The 22,234-nt window shown below is 38.5% G+C and overlaps 1 protein-coding gene across 6 annotated transcripts in view; it reads left to right on the plus strand.

Annotated features, from left to right (window-relative positions):
- Positions 1-225: 225 nt before the first annotated feature.
- Cul4b (cullin 4B) overlaps positions 226-22,234 on the plus strand; it is a 39,050-nt gene continuing 17,041 nt past the window's right edge. For 4 of the 6 annotated variants that reach the window (XM_048335678.1, XM_048335680.1, XM_048335682.1 and 1 more), the window contains exons 1-12: positions 226-350; positions 1,103-1,696; positions 3,683-3,798; positions 11,626-11,729; positions 12,495-12,567; positions 15,314-15,387; positions 16,258-16,420; positions 16,562-16,651; positions 16,951-17,033; positions 17,620-17,687; positions 19,320-19,438; positions 20,448-20,640. In XM_048335678.1, coding sequence (XP_048191635.1) covers positions 323-350; positions 1,103-1,696; positions 3,683-3,798; positions 11,626-11,729; positions 12,495-12,567; positions 15,314-15,387; positions 16,258-16,420; positions 16,562-16,651; positions 16,951-17,033; positions 17,620-17,687; positions 19,320-19,438; positions 20,448-20,640 — 1,705 coding nt within the window. In that variant the 5' untranslated portion in view covers positions 226-322. The remainder of the gene's footprint in view (positions 351-1,102; positions 1,697-3,682; positions 3,799-11,625; positions 11,730-12,494; positions 12,568-15,313; positions 15,388-16,257; positions 16,421-16,561; positions 16,652-16,950; positions 17,034-17,619; positions 17,688-19,319; positions 19,439-20,447; positions 20,641-22,234) is intronic. The other 2 variants (XM_048335679.1, XM_048335681.1) reach the window with 1 other exon arrangement.

Consider the following 22,234-nt stretch of genomic DNA (forward strand, 5'->3'; position numbering starts at 1 on the left):
TTCAAAGTTTCCATTCTCTGGGCTTCCGACTTTTTTTTTTTAACTCCCTTTCTTCTGGTCTTTTCCTAGCTAGCTCACCCCGCCCCTCGCTGTCACCACCTATCCTCCCGAACAGACTCCCTTCCCGCTGCTACTCTAGACAACCCCCCCCCCCCCCGCCCCGCGCCAGCGGTCCGCCCGCCTGCCCGCCTCAGGTTCAGAAAGCTCCAATCACAAGCTTCCAAGGCCCGCCCCTCCCCCCTGCCCACTTCTCTTTACCCCCCCCCCTTCCTTACCCCCCCCACTAGTCCTGCGGACCTGGGGGCTTTGGGATCTGGGCGCTATGAAAAGTATCTGCCCAGTCACTTCCGGTAAGGACTCTGCAGTGCGAAGGTCCCTGCGGGACCATTAAGGAAGGGGTGGCAGTTACTGGTGGGGGGCCGGGGGTGGAGGGTGCTGCCAGGGTAGAAGAGAGAGAACCAAAGCGGGAGCGAACTAAGCCGGGTGACTGGAGCGCGTTCGCCGCCCCTCCTTGAGCCAGCTCTCCCCCACCCCATCTGTAGTGCCTCACTCTACCCTTCCCTTCCCCCCTCTCCCGCCCGGGGAGAGAGACGGTGTCCCTCCCTCGGCGCCGCGTGACCGGAAGTGGCGCCATCTTTAGCCTCTTGTGCTATTGACAATAACAAGCCCGGGTTCTCTCCTCCTCCCCCTCCCTCCCCCCATCCACAGCGTCTCCCCTCCCAGGGAGAGGGAGAAAAGGCGGAGGTGGAGTTGCTGCTTCACAGACTCCGAGTCGCTCCTGCAGAAAGTGGGGAGAGACTGATTGAAAAGCAGGGGAGGGGGGACGGCACGGCCGTTTACCTGTCTGCCTCCTCCTTCGCTCTCTCCTTTCGTTCTGCTCACTTCGGGTGTCAGCCTAACCGCCTTCCCAAACCTTCCCATTCCCCGGTTTCCCCCCCCCCCCCCACTTTCCTTCTCGTCCTCTGTGTTTCTCCTCTCTTCTTTCTTCCCTTCCCCCATCTGATACCACCACCTCCTTTCCTACACGTAAGCAGGCATATATAAACGTAGATTTTTGATGCTCCTCTGCCTGTTGACCCCGCTATTTTCATGTTTCCAACAGGTTTTTCTTCCCCCAATCCCTCAGCTGCTGCTGCTGCACAGGAGGTCAGATCTGCCACTGATGGTAATACCAGCACTACTCCGCCCACCTCTGCCAAGAAGAGAAAGTTAAACAGCAGCAGCAGCAGCAGCAGCAGCAGCAGCAGCAGCAGCAGCAGTAGCAGCACCAGCAGCAGTAGCAGCACTAATAGTAGTAACGAGAGAGAAGACTTTGATTGTTCCTCTTCCTTCTCATCCATTCCTCCCATACAACCCAGGGAATCAACATCCCCTTCAACCTCATCCTTCTGCCTAGGTGTTTCAGTGGCTTCTTCTAGCCACATACCAATACAGAAGAAGCTACGTTTTGAAGACACCCTGGAGTTTGTAGGGTTTGATGCGAAGATGGCTGAGGAATCATCCTCCTCCTCCTCCTCATCTTCACCAACTGCTGCTACATCTCAGCAGCAGCAACTTAAAAATAAGAGTATATTAATTTCTTCTATGACTTCGGGGCATCATGCAAACGGCCTAGCCAAATCTTCTGCCACCTCCTCTAGCTTTGCTAACAGCAAGCCTGGCTCTGCTAAGAAGTTAGTGATCAAGAACTTTAAAGGTAACCAAGGCCAAAATCCCTAATCACCTACTAAGGATTTGACACTTGAGCAGTCACGTGCTCTTTTATGTTAATATATTAAGCAGTATAGAAGTAGCCTAATGTTTTATGTATAATCATTAAGGTGGATGGGGAACTCCGCTTTTCGTGGTGTAGGGTTCATTTTCCAGAGGGTGGTTTCTATTCTTTTGCTGATGAAGCACACACTGGCTGTTTCTGCAGAGTGTTTTTCTATTTGTCTCAACCTGTTCTATCTAATCTGTTATTCCTTGTAACTGACAATCTACAGTATGATTGATCGAGATTTAACGGGTGAGAAATTTGTATTCTAATAAGATTTATTTATTTCAAGTGCATACTTAGTCTGGACACTAATTTATTTTTTCCTGCTTCAGTAGGCCACATTCTTGAGTCCTTCAGCACATAGCAATCGTGATCTCTTACTACTCAAATAAAATTTATAAGTAGACTTATAATACTGACTACTATATTCATGAAACTGTGGAAGCAGTATTTGAACAAATGTTTTCAGTCTCTGCATTTTTCCTCAAAGATAGGGATTGGAAATGAAAAATGTTTATGTATACACAGAAGTAGTAACTCTCTGTGTACCACTATTATAAAGATAGGAACACTTACTACATTTTTTTATCACTAGGATAGGTTTTAAAGTATTGGCCTGAAGCTTTTAGAAAAATTTGCTCATTGAGTTTGAGATAAGTTGCTGAAAGATTTATGAACTCATTTATTTTAAAAACAATTTCAGCTGAGTTAATTTTTTCTCTATTATATGTTTCTGTTCTAACTTTTTCAACACTAAACTAGCAGATAGTAGATGCTAAAATGTTTATTAAATGGGGCAACAAATGAATGAACTTAAGTACTCTAGTAGATAAGTGTCTTGTGGCTAAATATTAAGAGAAAATTAAGTATTTTATGCCTGTGTTTGCAACATTAGTGGAAATCAGTCAGTGTGCTCTATTTTGTCTCAAGTGGAGGATTATGATGTTTTTTAACCCTTTACTTCTTATATCACTGACTCTATCACCAGGCTCACCAGTATTATATTCCTTTTGATTTAATACTAGAGCTTGCTAAATTGAATATGAATCATAATTGGCTAATGTGTTAATTATTTCACTTAAAGTTGTATTGGTTTGATAGCCAAGGATTTTTAAAGAAATGAGCTGTGATCCTAATGCATATGCAACTGATTTCAAAATTTTTGTTTATTTTTTTCTTCCTCTCGAAGTAAAAGGATTTTAAAGTATTTGGATGTTTTGTTTTATTCACTTATTGCTGGCCCAGTGAAGTTAAAGTCAAGATTAATATGGTTCTTTCCATTCAGAAAATACTGCAAACGTTCTGAAGTTATCTAGAGATTTAAATTGTTTTAAATATCATTATACTTGTTAATGTAGTCTAAAACCTAAGACGTTTTCTCCATTTCTGTAGTTTCTGTACAGATTTTGGGGGCAAATAGACCTACATTAGAATTCCACCTTTGCCATTGACTATGGTGACCTTGAGCAAGTTTACCAAATGAGTTCTGGGCCTCAGTTTCTTTACTTAAAAAATAGTGCTATTAGTACCCCAGGTGTCTTACTGTTGGGAAGATAAGCTTATAAAATATACACAGAAGTATTTCAAATCTTAGGAACAAGATTTATGTTGAATTGGGTTTTACACATGATGGAATAGGATCAGGATTATTTTTTATCTTGTCATTTTTGAATTTTTTTGAAGCAATTCAATCAATAGGAGAAAAAAACGCACTTTCAGTTTTAATAGGTGAGTCAAAATGACTTAAACAGTATCCTCTCATTTTAAATTTTATTTATACTGAGCTTAAATACAGTGGTTAGTTTAATATTTACGCCTAATAGTTACAAAGAGCCTGGAATAGTAATGCTGTTCGATTTTATGGATCTTTAGTTACTATAGCCTATACATTATTCTAATACCAGTCTTTTGCATATCATTTAGATAAGCCTAAATTACCAGAAAACTACACAGATGAAACATGGCAGAAACTGAAAGAAGCAGTTGAAGCCATTCAGAATAGTACTTCAATTAAGTACAATTTAGAAGAACTCTACCAGGTATGTACTCGTACTCATATGGACAAACAAATTTGAATTACATAAATTGTGGTAGGATTCATATGGGTTTTCTTCTTTTTTGTTGTTTTCTTTCAGTTTTTGAGACAGGGTGCTGCCTATATAACCCAGACTGGCCTGGAACTCCCTATGTAGTCCAGGTTGGTCTTGAACTCCCTATACCTCCCAGGTGCTAGGATTATAGGTGTGGACTACTATGCCTGACTTGGATTTTACTTTCTGAAATGGATTTTAAATAGCCTTTTTGATTTCTTTCTAATTATAGTTTCCTCCTTAGTTGAGGCATTCTGTTTTATAATCAGACCACAGAGTTTCACATGAACTTTGGATAAAGATTTGGACAGATATACTTTGAGATGATAGAGCTTTTACGTATAGTGGAATTCTTTAGCATAGATGATTTCTGTTCACATCTCATTTCTCAGGTGTTATCCACTTCCAAGAAACACTTCAAGATAGCCAATCTTTACAGCCTTTAGTCTGCCTTCTCATTAGTAGCTTTTTGCTATTTTTTCTCACTATTTATGCTTGTTGTCTGCTGGTCAACAAGACATACCTTAGCCTAGAAATGAGCAGTAGGTTGTGGGCTAGCAACTTAGTCTGATTCAAATTTGTTCCTTTTGCGTAGCAAATAGGTCTTTACTTGAAATATTTAACTTCATTGTGTTAGGACCAACTACTGACTTTGACTTCATGCCAAGAAAGGTTGCTCTACTATGTTTTTAACACGTACAACTAATTTAAAGAGTTCGTTTCCCTTAGAGGATTACCATTTCAGAATTCAAATGTACCTATGTGTACAATATCTTTAGGCTTTTATGTGTTATTACTTTGTAAGAAGTTACATTAGTTTAGTTTATCACTGTTTATAGTTTTGAGATTTTGTTTTTGTTTTTGTTTTTTGCTGATCATGGGACTTGAACTCATGGCCTACAAGCTATCCCTGTCCCTCTTGTGCTCAAGGCTAGTGCTATACCACTTGAGCCACATCCCCACTTCCAGCTTTTTCTGAATACTTTATTGGAGATAAGAGTCTCACAGACCTTATAGCCTGACTGGCTTGGCTTTGAACTGTGATCCTCAGATCTCAGCCTCCTGAGTGGCTAGGATTAGGCATGACCAACCAGTACCCGGCTGGTGTTTGTGTGTGTGTGTGTGTGTGTGTGTGTGTGTGTGTGTGTGTGTGTGTGTGTGTGTGAGTGTGAGAGAGAGCCTGTACTGGGGCTTGAACTCATGGCTTCTCATTCTTCATTATTTATTTTGCTGGTCCTGGGCCTTGAACTTAGGGCCTGGGCTCTGTCCCTGAGCCTCTCTGTCTGTGCTCAAGGCTAGTGCCCTACCGCTTGAGCCACAGCACCACTTCAGCTTTTTCTGTTCATGTGGTACTGAGGAATCAAACCAAGGGCTTCACTCATGCTAGGTAAGCACTCTATCATAGCCCTGTTTCTTATTCTTGATCTACTTTTTCATTCACGACTAGCATTCTATTACTTGAGCCATTGCTCCAGTGCCAGCTTTTCTGTGTGTCAAGACTAGGGCTTAAACTTAGGGTCTTTGAGCTCTCTCACTTGCCTTTTTCGCTCAAGGCTGATATTCTACCACTTGAGCCACAGTTCCACTTCTGGCTTTCTGCTGGTTAATAGGAGATAAGAGTCTCATGGACAACTCTGCATGGGCAGGCTTCAAACCTCTGTCCTCTGATCTCACCCTTCTAAATAGCTAAGATTACAGGCATGAGCCTCTAGTGCTTGGCTCACTTCCAAGTTTTGCTGGTTAATTGGAGATAAGAATTTCATGGATTATATGCCTAGTTGACTTTGACTGAGATCCTAAGATCTTAGCCTAAAATTAGTAGCTAAAATTATAGGCAGAGCCACCAGAGCCTGGTATACTTAAGTTTTTTTTCTTTTTTCTTTTATTTTTTGCCCGTTCTGAGGCTTGAACTCAGGGCTGGAGCACTGTTCCTAAGCTTTTTTTTGCTCAAAGCTAGTGTTCTACCACTTGAGCCACAGTACCACTTCTGGCTTTTTCTGTGTACATGGTACTGAGGAATCGAACCCAGGGCTTCCTGCTTGCTAGAGAAGCATTCTACCACTAGGCCAGTTGTGGAGATAGTATAGTGAAGGTTAAACCAGATTTGGAGTCAGAAGACAGGTTTGGGATATAATTTTGACTTCATTTACCTTTGATATTTTGGACAAGGTATTAAATTCTCCTGGGCATTAGTTTCCTCTTCTGCAGAGTAAGGTAAAGAATACCTGTCTTATCTACCTCTTACAGGTGCTTCTAAGAATCAAATGTTTGTGAAAACACCTTAATAAAGCACTGATATATAAATATAGGAAGATTTTATCATTAGTCAACCTTTTGACAAATCAAGATGTAGCTTTTTCACTTGTAATATGTTAGTTGACATTCACCAGTTTTTCTTGCTGAGAAAAGAGTCAGTGTGTACAAAACACTCAGACCATTGCTCAAAACATATAGTAATAATACTGTGTAAGTGTAGTTGATAGTAGCAGTACTAAGCTGTTTGCTTAGTACTAGTACTACTTGTACTAGTGCTTAGTAGTAGTACTAAGCTCATTTGCCTCTTCTGGTATGTTTATGTGGCAACTCTTTTATGTGGCTCCTGAATTGTATAGTAATAGTAGTAGAATTATAAAATTAGAGCAGGGGACCCAGGCACTGGTGGCTTACCCCTGTAATCATAGCTACTCAGGAGGCTGAGATCTGAGGATCATGGTTTAAAGCCTCCCCACACAGGAAAGCTCATGAGCCTTACCTCCAATTAACTACTCAAAACACCTGGAAGTGGAGCTCTGGCTCAGGTGGTAGAACACACTACCCTTGAACACAAAAGCTTAGGGACAGTGCTAAGGCCTTAAGTTCAAGCCCCAGGACTGGCATACACACAAAAAAGAACTAGAGTAGAGAAGGCTTTAAGATATCATGTGATCCAATGACTTTTCTTCACACAGTATGCAAGATAACCTACAGAGCATATTTATCTCGTATTAATCTCATCTAAGCATTATTGAAACTCATTTTGAAGCTGATAGAGTAATAGTTACTATCCCCACAGTCATATATTGGCTGTTGACAGAACAGGGGAACTCTAACTGACATGTTCGGTTACTAGTTTGGTACATTTTTATGCTATCATGCTGCCTTACTGATAACACCACATCGTTTTAAATACCGCTGTATTATAGTGTTCAAAGCAATTAAATAGTTTTACTTTCTAAAATGAAACCTATTCGGAGTATGTGATGCATGTTTTCATTTGTGTATGTTTATTGTGTTTATTTGAATATGTAGGTGTACAGCATGTTTAATTTCAATAACATACCTTTAATACTTCATCTAATGTGTTTATTGTGGTAAAATATAACAGACATTATTATTTTAACCCTTTTAAGTGTGTAATTCAGTACATTCACATTGTACAATATCGTCACCATTCATCTACAGAATTTTTCATTTTACCAAGTTGAAACACTGTACACATTAAATACTTAACTTCCCATTCCCTCTACCCCAGACCTCTGACAACCATTACTCTTATTTTCTGTCTCAGTTGTTTATTCTAGATACCTCAGGTAAGAGAAGAATCCTACAATACTTTTATAATCTCACTTGTTTATAATTGTATATTACTTATAATCCTAATTATGCATTATATATGCTAATACTTATTTAACTGAGCATAAAATCTTTCATATTGTAACCAGTGTCAGAATTCTTTTCCTTTTTAAGGCTGAATGATATCTCATCAAATTTGTCTACCCCATTGCATTTATCTATTAATCTGTTAGTGAACACGGATTTGGTTGTTTCGTACATTTAATTAATTAATTTATTTATTTATTGTCAGTCCTGGGCCTTAGACTCAGGGCCTGAGCACTGTCCCTGGCTTCTTTTTGCTCAAGGCTAGCACTCTGCCACTTGAGCCACAGCACCACTTCTGGCCATTTTCTATATATGTGGTGCTGGGGAATCGTGAGGCGAGCACTCTTGCCACTAGGCCATATTCCCAGCCTTGTCTTGTACTGTTAACAAGAATATCATGATCTTTCCTTCCCAGGCTAGCTTCAAAGTGAGATCTTTAGATCTCAGCCTCCTCAGTAGTTAAGATTACAGGCATGAGCCACAGGCACCTGGCTACTGGTTGTTATTTCTTTTCTTTTTCCTTTTTTGCCAATTCTGGGACTTGAACTGAGGGCCTGGGCACTGTCCCTGAACTTCTTTTGCTCAAGGCTAGCACTATACCATGTGAGCGCCACTTCTGACTTTCTCTGTTTATGTGGTATTGAGGAATCGAACTAGACACGCACTCTACTACTAAGCCACATTCCCAGACCTACTGGTTACTTTTGAGATGAATCTTTTGATTTTTCTGCCTTGGTTGGCCTTGAACTGCGAGATCCTTTCGCTCTTAGTCTCCTAAGTTAGCTAGGATTACAGACAGGAGGCACCTGCATCTGGCAGAGATCTTTTTATCCTCCTAATCCTTTGTGACATAGTCTTGATGTGTAGCTAAGGCTGACCTTGAACTCATGATTCTTCTTCTGCCTGAGTATGAAGATTATACTTGTGCCTTAGATTACAAATCTGTCATTCTAAAATTTTGGATAATATATATGTTTAAATCATAGTTTACTCATATGTGCAAGAGGGAGACTGTCATTACCTATATTATCAGGTTATTTTGAATAAAGTAGTGCAAAAAAAGTGCTTAGCGTACTTCCTGTAACATATAGGTTATCATCAATGAGAAATATTTGAGTATTTGTAGAAGAAATTTTTATTTTAAAATTGCATTTTTGTTTTAGAGCTCTAAAGCCACACATTTAAAATTCTAAGTCCATATTAAGCCACAGTAGCTCCTTGATATGTTGCAGTGGGTACTATTAGTGAAATAGAGAAGAAAAAAGAGAACTCTCTAGGAACTATTTTTCTTTGCACTTCTCAAGTACATGTCCTATTTTCACCTGTACTATCTTACAGTTAGGATTTTGTATTTTTTAACCAAGTCATATATAAAATAATGGCATTATTGGCTTCGTGTTCTTACACTTTTGCTTGGCTTTTTCACTGAAGGCTGGTGCTCTATTATTTGTGTGTGTTTGTTTGTGTGTGTGTGTGTGTGTGTGTGTGTGTGTGTGTGTGTGTTGGAAATGGGGCTTGAGTTTAGTAACTTGTGCTCTTGTTGTTGTTCTAACTCTGAGCCACCCCTCTACTTTCATAATTTGCAGGTTAATTGGAGATAAGAGTCTCACATATTTATCTACCCAGGCTGGCTTTGAGCATTATGTCTTTAGATCTTACTCTTCTGTGTAGCTAGGATTATAGGCATGAGCCACCAGCGCCCAGCAAATTTTCTTTCTTGTTATGTTCTAGTAATGGAATCTAGACTCTAAGGCTCTTTTTTGTCTTGGGGCTTGAACTCTGGGCCAAGGTGCTGTGCCTGAGCTCCTCAGCTGAAGGCTAGCACAATACCACTTGAGCCACAGCTCCACTTCAGGTTTTCTGGTGGTTGATTGGAGATGAGAGTCTCTTGGAATATGGCCTAGTGGTAGAGTGCTTGCCTCGTATACATGAAGCACTGGGTTTGATTCATCAGCACCACATGTATACAAAAAGGCCAGAAGTGGAACTGTGGCTCAAGTGGTAGAGTGCTAGCCTTGAGCGAAAAAAAAAATAGCCAGGGACAGTGCTCAGGCCCTGAGTTCAAGCCCCAGGACTGGCATTCACATAAAAACATACACACAAAAGAAAGAGGACATAGTAATGACTTAGTGACAAATCATTGTTATATGTTAGGTGGGAGTACTGGGTGAGTCACTGGCTTCTGAGCAGTTAAGAACTTACTGGAAGAAGTGAGGTCTAGTTGGGGAATATAATGGTATCTTGTGTAAGAACATAGGTTTGTCTACTGCTTTGGGGGAGAAAGGCAAACATAACAGAAGGAAATGGGATAAATCGAATTTAGATAAATTCTAGAAATGGAAAAAGAGTAGGTGAAGTATGCACTAAGTAGTGTGACAAGAATCTAGCTAGGAGGGGAAATGATAAATGTTGAGAAAATGAATCAGTCATTTAAAAGGAATACTACAGGGCTGGGAATATGGCCTAATGGCAACAGTGCTTGCCTCAGATACATGAAGCCCTAGGTTTAATTCCTCAGCACCACATATATAGAAAATGGCCAGAAGTGGTGCTGTGGCTTAAGTGGCAGAGTGCTAGCCTTGAGCAAAAAGAAGCCAGGGACAGTGCTCAGGCCCTGAGTTCAAGGCCCAGGACTGACAAAAAAAAAAAAAGGAATACTACAATACAAAGAAAGGAATTCTCCAGGAGGGAAAGGAATAGACTATGGAGGACCCTAGGCACAAGAAAGAAATATAAATTTACAGTTAGGTATTTCTGGCCTAATTCCAAGTTGCATTACATAAAATTTCTTATTCCTTCATAGCTGTTGAAATAATTGACTTGCTCATTCCTAGTGAGATATGGTGACTTTCCCAATGAGAAAAATAGGTTCTGTTAAGCTTTCCATACATTTGCTAATTTATAGGACCTGCATACTAGGAATGTGATTTCTAATTACAGGTTAATAAAATTCACTCCCAACTAGAATTTAGATGCCCTTACTCAGTCTATTTTAATGGAAGTTTTGTCTTGATACATTTGTTATTGCTAGTTGGAATTGTAGAGTATTACCATTCTTGTTGTTTTAAATATGTTTTTGAGAAACACATAACAAGAAATTCATGACATCTGAATTTGTCATGTTATGTTTTGAGTGTAATGGAGGACCAATTCAACTTTTAGAATGAAGTAAAGATATAGTTATTTCTTTTGTAATTAATGTGTATTCTTTTGTACAAAGTGTAAAGCTTCTACATGCTTAAATTGAAATGATAGAGAAAAATTTTGGTACTTATATTCATTTTAATACTTCTAACAGTAATTTCTGCTTTGATCTGTTCAGGAAAACTCAAGAAAGTAGAAAGAAGCTGAAATTTAGTTGTAGTATCAATGTAATGCCCAATTGATATAAAAAACACTGGTAAAATTATTTTAGAATTAAGATGGAGTTGTGCTTATAGAAATTATTAAAATTTTAGAAAGATAGCTTTTATATTTAGCAGTTGTTATAACTTGGGTATGTAGAACTTGGCTTAACTCCCTACATTGTTAACCTTTATATGAATATATTATTTTTATTATATATGTACATGTTAATTTGTGGATTTTTTTTGCACAGTACATTGGTCATTAAAAAACCACTTACATTGATAATTTTATCTTAGCTTGTCTTTTTCTTTTGATACTGACTTCTAAGTTGCTCATGCTGGCCTCCAACTTGTGATCTTCATGCATCAGCTTCCTGAGTACCTGGGATACATTGCACTTTAAAGGGATGAATAAATACTTTTGTTGTTGTTGCTTATAAGGCTGGCTTGAACTTGGGCTAGATGCTGTCCCTGAACTCTTCTGCTCAAGACTAGAGCTCTACCACTTTGAGCCACAGATCCATTTCTGGTTTTCTCGTGGTGAATTGGAGATAAGAGTCTCATGGATAAGAGTCTAAGGTCTTTTCCTGGCCGGGCTGGCTTTGAACAATGATCCTCAGATCTCAGCCTCCTGAGTAGCTAGGATTACAAGCAGGCGCCAACAGTGCCCTGCAAATAACTACTTCCAATAAGCAAGTGTTACAGAAATATCAACATACTAGGAAGTTCTTGTAGATAATTGAGAAACTCCCCATCCTCTCCCTAAGAAATTCTATGTTTTATCTTGTAGGCTGTAGAAAATCTTTGTTCTTACAAGATTTCTGCAAATTTGTATAAACAGCTGAGGCAGATTTGTGAAGATCACATCAAAGCACAGATTCATCAGTTCAGAGAATATCCTTTAAAAACAAAATATCTTACATTCTTATCTTCTCCTCCCTTCCTCTCACTGTTTAACCTAGTTTGAAGTGGGATGTCTGTTTTGTACATTTGTTAATTTTGTTCTTTGTGTTTGTAATTTTTTTTACTTTTTAGCTTTAATTAGAGTTCAAATATATCTGATATTCATGTAAGTAAAATTTCCTTTTATCATTACCATTTTGTACTAGCAAATTTGTAAGGAAAATGGTAAACTGGAGATATCAGCTCAATTATGTGTAAGACTTACTAAAATTATTATTATAAAGGTGATGTACAGAGGGGTTGCAGTTAACATAAGTCAGGTAATGGTAAGACTTTTTTTAACTTTTTTTTTGGTAGGTCCTGGGACTTAAACCCTGGGCATTGTCCCTGACCTCTTCAGCTCAAGGGTAGTGCTCTACCACTTGAGCCACAGCGCCACTTCTGGTTTTCTTGTGGTTAGTTGGAGATAAGAGTCTCATGGACTTTCCTGCCCGGGCTGGCTTTGAACTGTGATCCTCAGTTCTCAGCCTCTTGAGTAGCTAGGATTACAGGTGTGAGCCACCGATGCTCAGTGTAACACTTATTTTTAAAGGCGCTTAGTGAAAGATCTTAATTTTTTGCATTTTAAGAAATTTTGCTTTGTAGTTGCTATTGAGTTCTATTTAATGTAAAGAACATTCTATGTTTGTGATAAATATGCTCTTACATTGCATATATTACTTGTACTAAGTGTTTTGTAATATCCTTAACATACACTATGGATTCATTGGATAGTGTTCTTTTTCTAAAGAAGATTGACAGATGCTGGCAAAACCATTGTAGGCAAATGGTAAGTTAAAAATAATAGTATAGGGCTGGGAGTCTGTCTTAGTGGTAGAATGCTTGCCTTGCATGCATAAAGCCCTGGGTTCGATTCCTCAGTACCACATATAAAGAAAGAGCCAGAAATGGTGCTTATGGCTCAAGTGGTAGAGTGCTAGCCTTGGGCAAAAGAAGCTCAGGGACAGTGCATAGTTCAAGCCCCAGGACTAGCAAAAAAAAAAAAAAAAAGTAAATTTTGGCTTAGACATGGTAGCTAAAAAAGTCAAGTATAGGAATGTTACTTTTAAAAGCCTTGTAGCTGGGCCCTGGTGGCTCACATCTGTAATTCTAGCTACTCTGGAGGCTGAGATTTGAGGATCATGGTTTGAAGCCAGCCAGCCTGGGCAAGAAAGTCCTTCAGACTTTCAATTAACCACAAAGAGGAAAAAAAGCAGGAAGTGGAGCTGTGGCTCAAGTGGTAGAGCCTTGAGCAGAAGAGCCTGGGACAATGCTCCGTCCCAAAGTTCAAGTTCCCAGACTAGTAAAAAATTAAAATTAAAATTAAAATAATATCATTAAAAACGTAAAAAAAACAAACCTACGTCATTAAGAAAGAAGTTACACTTTGTTAGTCTTTTTTTCTTTCTGGTGGTGCTAGGAATTGAACTCAGGACCTTGTGTTTGCTAAGCAAGCATTCTGTCACTTAAATCACACCCATCCCATTCAATCAGTCTTAATGGCTATGTCTTATCTACTGTTTGATTACCTCTGAAAGTACCTTAAGTTTTAGTTTTTTTAAAAAATGGGAACAAAAATTTACTGGGGTCAAGGGGGCCTCTGTTCAGCTCCTCCCACCAGTTCTTGGCGAGGAAGTGCATTCTGACATTTTTTTTGGTGAACTTGAGGGCCCTTTTGTCCTTGGAACACCTTGAGGGGGGCGGGCAGCCATTCTTATTGGGAAGCCCAACACCTCCAGAGTCCTTCTGTGGCACAAATTTGCTGTGCTTGGTGAGTTGCCCAAGGCTGTGCCATGGCTTGCTCATGATCTTGCTCACTTTGTGGCCCTTGTTGAGACCCAAGGCCATGGGACAGCACAGAGCCATGGCTTCCATTCTCCAAGGGCTGTTGCGGCAGAAAGGTGTTGTGTTGTTATTATTTTGGGGTTTTTTTGGTATATGTGTGCTGTCCCTGAGGCTTGAACTCAGGGATTGGCACGTCCCTGAGCTGTTTTTGTTGTTGTTGTCGTTTGTTTGTTCCATTGTTTTCTTTTTTCTTTCTTTCTTGTTTTTGCTCAAGCTAGTGCTCTGTGCTCTACCTCCTTGAACCACAATGCCATTTCTGGCTTTTTTGTGGTTAATGGAGATGAGAATCTCACAGACTTTCCTGTCTGGGCTGGCTTCAAACTGTGATCCTCTGATCTCAGCCTCCTGGTAAGCTAGGATTACATGTGTGAGCTACAGATGCCTGGCTCAACATTATGGTATTTTAAGTTTATTTCCTACTCTGGAATTAGCTTATTCCTTAGGTTAATTGAATTTTTTTGTGCCAGTATTGGGGCTTGAACTCAAGGCCTCATGTTCTCACCTCAGCTTTTTTGCTCTAGCAATGGCACTCTATAGAGACTTGAACCATGCCTGGATCTGTCCAGCATTTTTTTCTAGTCAATTAGAAATAGAATCTAGAGGACATTTTTTGTAAGAAAACGTGGCAGAGATTTCTTAAGAAAGCAAACAAGCAGACAAACAGACAAAAATCCAACAATCAGAAAGGGCAGGGGGCACACACAGAGTGTGGGTACTCCCAAAAGCAAATAGACACACCTAGAGACAGAGTCTGGAGGACTTTTCTGTCTGGGCCTGTTTTGAACGTTGATCTGTAGATCTCCAGCCCCTTGAATACTGAAGATTATAAGTGTGAGCCACCATCATTCAGCATAAAATAAAATCTTAAAATCTATTTACTGTTCTCACAAAGCCACAGGTACAATTTAAGACATATTCCCAGCCCCTAGAGTTACCTTTTTATCTGTACAATTGGCTTCTGAATTGCTGCCAGGCTCTGTGTAACAAAAAGATATCCTTTTGTCCACTCCCCCCCCCCTTTTTTTGTCCTGGGGCTTGAACTCTGGGCCTGGGTGTTGACCCTGAGCTTCTTTTGCTCAAGGCTAGTGCTCAACCACTTGAGCCACAGATCCATTTCTGGCTTTTTTGTGGTAATTTATTGGAAATAAGAATCTCATGGGGCTGGGGATATGGCCTAGTGGCAAGAGTGCTTGTCTCATATACATGAGGCCCTGGGTTCAATTCCCCAGCACCACATATATAGAAAATGGCCAGAAGTGGCGCTGTGGCTCAAGTGGCAGAGTGCTAACCTTGAGCAAAAAGAAGCCAGGGCCCAGAGTTCAAGGCCCAGGACTGGCCAAAAAAAAAAAAAAAAAAAAGAATCTCATGGACTTTCCTGCCTGGGATAGCTTCAAACCACAATCCTCAGATCTCAGCCTTCTAAGTAGCTGGGATTATAGGCATGAGCCACCAGCACCCAGCTTGATTCGCTTTTTATATTTTCAGTTCCTTCTTAAGTAGCAGAGAAGTCAGGGGACTATTGTGTTTCTTTTCTATACACCTAAACAAGGATTATTTTCAGATAAATATATTTATGTGTATGTTGGATCATCATAATCTAGTATAAGACTCAGGTTTTTTTTTCTTTTATTGAAAGCAAGTATTTCAGTTTCACAAAATATAAAACTTGTTTAATTTCTTTTATTTTACAGATAATGATTAGAAGCATTTTTTTGTTTCTGGATAGAACTTACGTTCTTCAGAATTCAATGCTACCGTCCATTTGGTAAGGATGCTGGAAAATTGAGATTTGTTTTAATTCCAATCATGAAAGAGCAAGTCATACCGTAAATATTCTAAAAATTCACATTTGGCGTCTAAAGTATGCTAATATTGAAGATGGCCAACTTTTCCTTAGTGTATAGTAAGGTATGCAGTAGTTTTTCTTGCTAGGCAAGATTAAAGTTTGTGCTAGAATATCTGTGAGTGAATTGCTACTGATCATCAAGACTTCAATTGTTTTCTTATAATAATATAGGAAAATTTATGTGCACACAAAAATGGAATAGTATAGTAAACTCCATGGCTAATTATCTATAGTAATAATCTGATTTTGTAGCACTTAAGTCCACTAATGGTTGGCTAAATATGCTTTCAGTACTAGTACAGTGAAAATGGTTTTGTGTTTGAATAAATTCCTTATTTCTTGAAACAAAGTCTCACTATGTAGGTCAGGTTTGCCTGACATTCATTCACTGTGTAGTTCAGGCTGGCCACAAATTGACAATACTCCTGCCTCAGCTCCTTGAATGCTGAGATTAGAAATAGACACCACAATGCCCTGCTTTTTTGAATTAATGTTATCTCTTGATTTGCCCAAATCAAATGTTATCAGGAGGTAATATCATTTCCTCCACCAGAGGAAATAATAAAAACTTGATTATGGAGAAAGACAGGAATTCAGCTTTCATTAAAGACAAAAATGAGTTTTCTGTATGTTTTAACCTAATAATGTTATTCAAAGTTTAACTTGCATTTAACTTTTTACAATTACTTCTTTGAAGCCTAGTCTCCTAATTAGTGTGTAAGAAGTTAAGCAAGCCTACTCAGAAACGGAATTGTCAATTAATTTAGTTGTTTTTTTTTTTAATTTTAGGGACATGGGACTGGAATTATTTAGGGCTCATATTATAAGTGATCAAAAAGTCCAGAATAAGACAATTGATGGCATTCTTCTCTTGATTGAGAGGGAAAGGAATGGTGAAGCAATTGATAGAAGTTTACTCCGAAGCCTTTTAAGCATGCTTTCTGATTTGCAAGTAAGTTATTTTACTGCCTATAGATCTGATTTTAGTCCCTAGTCTGATGTTGAAAATCCACATTCATAGTGTTTTTCATATAAAAGACATTCAATGAATACTTGTTGAATAAATGAACTTCATTTTACTCCCTGCTGCCAGATTTATCAAGATTCTTTTGAACAGCGATTTTTGGAAGAAACTAACAGGCTCTATGCAGCTGAAGGCCAAAAATTAATGCAAGAAAGAGAGGTATTTAAAAGTCATGTTTAATAAGTCCACTTTCTCTTACTTAGACCTTACTTTGTAGAACATAAACTTCCCCTTACATTTATCTTCCCAACATTATGCTGTTTTTCTCTCACTTAGGTGCTCCTTTCTTTTCTCTCTTCTTAAAGGCCAGAATTCTGGATCATAAACTCTACCTATAATTTTACATATGATTCACCCCTGTCACATTTGACAGGGCTGCTCCCAGGATCTTTTGGACTTGACATTTTCTGAATGATTTAAGGGGCGGAAAACAATAATGTAAAAAACTATCTTTGTAGGTTCCTGAATATCTTCATCATGTTAACAAACGTCTAGAAGAAGAAGCAGACAGACTTATTACTTACTTAGATCAGACCACCCAGTAAGTATTACATGCTCAGCCTAATACTTAAAACTGTTATGAAATCTCTTAAGGCACTTTAGGCATCTTAAACATGTTAGTAATACTTTTCAGGTGTAATTTAGATTTCAACTGTTTTTGTAAATACAAATTTCAAGTAATTATTTTTTCTAATTAGATTTGATCAAGAATTTGATTGTTAGTTGTATTGTGTTTAAATTGTAATTTAAAATACTAAAGGCTGATGTGATCTTTTAAGTATTTAGGGTGATTAAAATTTGGTTAGTATGCATTCATAGGAGAAACTGTCTGTGTACTTTTCTAATGTTCCCAGGGGGTTGCAGTAAGCAGCATAGATAACTTATTTACCTTTGTAGTAAAAAGAGAAACTTGGAAAAATCCAGCCAAAGCAAGATCATGGAGATATTTACTAATGTTTTTCTTCTTCTGGGCATAAAATAAAATAACTGAACTGTTAAATTGACACATGGGATAGTAATATCAAAATTAGCATAAATATAATGAACTGTTTGATATTTTTCCTCAGAAGAGGCTTTGATTTTCAGGGAAGTCAATGTCAAATCATTTTAAATGTTTTCCCTTGTAGGAAGTCATTAATTGCTACTGTTGAAAAACAACTTCTAGGTGAACACTTAACTGCAATTCTTCAGAAAGGTAATTGGCAATTTGTCAATAATTTATTTTTAATGGTAGTTACAAACTGAGTAGGGAATTAGCCATTTTAAAAGCTTGAGAGCATGTGGCTACTTTCTGAGAATAGCCAACCCTTTCCCCTATTCAATGTAGTAAACTTTGTGGAGATGCTAGTTTCCTTAAGTGAAAGGTAGGGGAATTGAGGAGAGTTCACTGATACCAATAAAGAAACAATGAAAGGCCTGAGGGTGTGGCTCAGTGATAAGAGCAGGTGGCCAGAGTTATCCTCAGCACTACAAAACATGAAGACTGAAAATGTAGGAATCTTTATATATAAAGACTAAAGTGAGGAAAGTCATTCCTTTTGGACTAAATTTTTTTCTTTTGTATATTTTGTTTTATTCTTAGACTATATGCCCAAACACTTCTATTAATCCTAAATGCTTGTATAGTATACCCTGAATTTTAATTTAATTGTGCTATAAGTAGGCAAAAAAATCTTTTGTTGGCAACAATATTTTCTTTTAAGTAAGTATAATTAGAAGTTTAATGTAATAAAATTACTCTTTAGTTCAGAAAATTAAATATATTAGAACAGTTAAACTTCACTTATTTATGTATGACCTGATTTATCATAGTCCATATTCAATACTCAAAAATATAAGTATACTAATATTAGATATAATGTGACACTGCATATATGTGTTTGAAATTAATAGTTATGTAAGCCATTGGTTTATATATTTAATCCATCATGTAAATGGCATAAATGTTTATTTAGCTAACTTTTTTATTTTTTGTTCTGGTACTGGGCCTCAAACTCAGGGCCTCATGCTCTTGCTTAGTTTTTTCATTCAATCAAGGCTGGCACTCTACTACTTTAGCCACACTTCCAACTTTTTTTCTTTTGTAACTTTTCAAATAGGATTTCCATTTTTGCCCAGGCTGAACTTAACCTCTTTCCTCTTGTGTTTCCAGTGTATCTGGGGTCATGAGTGTACAGCACCACTATGCTCATTTTTATATTGGCTGAGATGGAAAGATGGAGTTTCACAAACTTTTTGGCTCAGCCAGTTTTGAAACTTAACCCTCTTAATCTTTGTGTCCAAGTACCTAGGATTACAGGAGTCCACTATTGCGTCCACTTTACTGTTTTCTTCTTCTTTTTTTTTCAAATAATTATTTATTGTCAAAGTGATGTACAGAGGGGTTACAGTTTCATACGTAAGGCAGTGGGTACATTTCTTGTACAATTTGTTACGTCCTCCCTCACTTTCCCCCTCCCCCTCCCTCTCCTCCCATGAGTTGTTCAGTTGGTTTACACCAAATGGTTTTGTAAGTATTGCTTTTGGAGTCGTTTGTCTTTTTGTCCTCTGTCTCTTGATTTTGATATTCCCTTTTCCTTCCCTAGTTCTAATACCAGTACTTTACTATTTTCATGGTAACCAAAGTAACCATAATTTTCACTCAGAAAGGTGATCAGTTTGGGTTTAATTTAAATGAAATGTCAATATTCTAATTTACATACAGACCATTTATAGGTCAAACCAGTAGTATCATATTAATAATATTAACTTAAATTTCATTAAACATGTGGCAGTTTTTCACATTTATGTCTACTGTATTTTAATGCCAAAATCTCTCAAAATTCAGGTTTAAATAACCTCCTTGATGAAAACCGAATTCAAGATTTATCTCTCCTGTATCAACTCTTTAGCCGAGTTCGAGGTGGAGTTCAGGTTCTCTTGCAACAGTGGATTGAATACATCAAGGTATTAACAATATGTCTTTTTTTTTCTTTAATGCTTTACAGTTTGTTTACATACCCAGAGTGCGTATCAGCATTTCTTCTAAGATCAGATTTATTTATTCATTTATTTGTGCTGTCCTGGGGCTTGAACTCAGGGCCCAAGTGCTGTCTCTGAGCTTTTATGCTCAAGGCTAGCACTCTACCACTTGAGTCACAGCTCCCCTTCTGGCTTTTCTTTTAATGGTTTATTGGAGATAAGTGTCTAATGGACTCTCCTGCCCAGGCTGGCTTCTAACACTATCCTTAGATTTCAGCCCCTTGAGTTGCTAGGATTATAGATGTGAGCCACTGAGACTCAGCTATTTATTTATTTTTTTGTTTGTTTGTTTTTTTGCCAATCCTGGGCCTTGGACTCAGGGCCTGAGCACTGTCCCTGGCTTCTTTCTGCTCAAGGCTAGCACTCTGCCACTTGAGCCACAGCGCCACTTCTGGCCGTTTTTTTATATATGTGGTGCTGAGGAATCGAACCCAGGGCTTCATGCATATGAGGCAAGCACTCTTGCCACTAGGCCATATTCCCAGCCCGAGACTCAACTATTTATTTATATTTTACTTGTTTATTTAATTTATTTTTTGGCATGTGCGTGCACGTGTGTGCGCGCGCGTGCGAGTCTGGGGGTGTGGTTCAAGTGGTACAGCACCAGCCTGGAGCAAAAAAGCTAAGAAAAACTGAAGGCCCTGAGTTCAAGCCACATTACTAGCCCCAAAGAATTTTAATAGATGCCTTATTTATAAGGAAAAAAAATCTTAGAAACTTCAAATAATACCCATTTAGGATACTGTCTACTGAATGGTCATTCTTAGCTTTATTATTATAGAATAAAAGTATCAGTTTTGATGTTTTATTCATTTCAGAAATATCTAATATTTTCGAATCTTCAAATACACATGGCAACTTAGATTATGATTTGGGGATGGTTTTCATTTAAGATTATCAGTTTTAGTAAAAAGTACCATTTTTTTATTTTTAGGCCTTTGGGAGTACTATTGTTATTAATCCTGAAAAAGATAAAACCATGGTTCAAGAATTGCTGGACTTTAAAGATAAAGTTGACCATATAATTGATATCTGCTTTCTGAAGAATGAAAAATTTATTAATGCCATGAAAGAAGCATTTGAAACATTCATTAACAAAAGACCAAATAAACCTGCTGAACTTATAGGTATGTTTTCAGTCCTTTCTTGGGATGATCTAACATTCTTTTATTTAAAAAAAAAATCTTAAGCCTGAAATTTATCTTTATTTGGGATTGCTTATCTGGTAATACCATCCTGGAAAGTATTTCTCAGGATGTGAATATAAAGAATAAATTTATTCAAGCTAAAGAACATGTCAAAGTACACCTTCTTTGTCAGACAGAACATTGGACCCTATTTATATTTTTTTTGGTCCAGTCCTGGGGCTTGAACGCAGGGCCTGAGCACTCTCCCTGGCTTCTTTTTAATCAAGGCTAGCACTGTACCACTTGAGCCACAGCTCCACTTCTGGCTTTTTAAAAAATATATGTGGTGCTGAGGAATCAAACCCAGCGCTTCATGTGTGCGAGGCAAGCACTCTACCACTAGGCCATATTCCCAGCCCCCTATTTACTTTTATTGACAGCTTGATTATCCTCTTTCCAAGCCCATTGTGATTGAGAATTGGGGTAAGGTGCTGTTTCTAGAGGTCCACCAAGCTATAAGAAAGGTAGCATGAAATTACAGTTGCTAGTAAAAAGTCCAGAATGAAAATGAATGTAATGTTCTGGGTCTACTTAGTGTGCAGGTTTGGTATCTACTGCATTGGTTTCCAAGTTTTTTCATGAATCTTCTCATTAATGTCAGAGGAGGGAATATGCTGGAAAAGTCTAGGTTCCTTTGTCAAAAGGATGAAATCTTGTGGAAATGTTTGTTTATCTTTTAAAATTTCACCTTCTACTCTGTATCTGGTTTATTTCAAGAAAAGGTAATTTTAACAGAGCTTGGTGCCACATGCCTGTGATCCCAACACTCAAGAAGATTGAGGGGGCTGGGAATGTGGCTTAGTGGTAGAGTGCTTGCCTAGCATGCATGAAGTCCTGGGTTTGATTCCTCAGTACCACATAAACAGAAAAGGCTGAAAGTGGCCCTGTGGCTCAAGTGGCAGAGTGCTAGCCTTGAGCAAAACAAAGCCACAGACTGTGCTCAGGCCCTGAATTCAAGCCCCAGGACTGGCAAAGAAAAAAAAGAAGAGTGAGGCAGGAGGATCCTTAGTTTGAAGGTTGGCTGGGCTAGATAGTGAGAGATTTTTGTTTCAAAAAAAACAATCACATAATTGTTAAGAGTATTTACAATGTATGCGAAATGAGCCTGCCAAAAATTCCTCAAATCTTGGTGGCCTTGATTACTCCCACTACATGCAGCTTCCCTCATTGAGTTTCTATATCCCCCCTCCTTTGAGCCATGGTACCACTTCTGGTTCTCTAGTGATTAATTGCAGGTAAGAGTCTCATGGGCTTTCTTGCTTGGACTGACTTTGGACCATGATATTCACATCTCAGCCTCCTGAGTAGTTAATATTACAGGCATGAGCCACCAGTGCCCAGCTTATACACCATTTTTTGTATTGGTCCTGGTGCTTGATAACTCAGGGCTGGGGTGCTGTCCCTGAATTTTTTTACGCAAGGATAGCACTCTACTACTTGAGCCACAGCTTCACTTCTGACTTGTTGGTGGTTAATTGAAGAGTCTCACACTTTCATGCCTAGGCTAACTTTGAACAGTAATCTTCAGATTACA

Source organism: Perognathus longimembris, chromosome 28, assembly GCF_023159225.1.
Source record: "Perognathus longimembris pacificus isolate PPM17 chromosome 28, ASM2315922v1, whole genome shotgun sequence".
Lineage (NCBI taxonomy): Eukaryota > Metazoa > Chordata > Mammalia > Rodentia > Heteromyidae > Perognathus > Perognathus longimembris.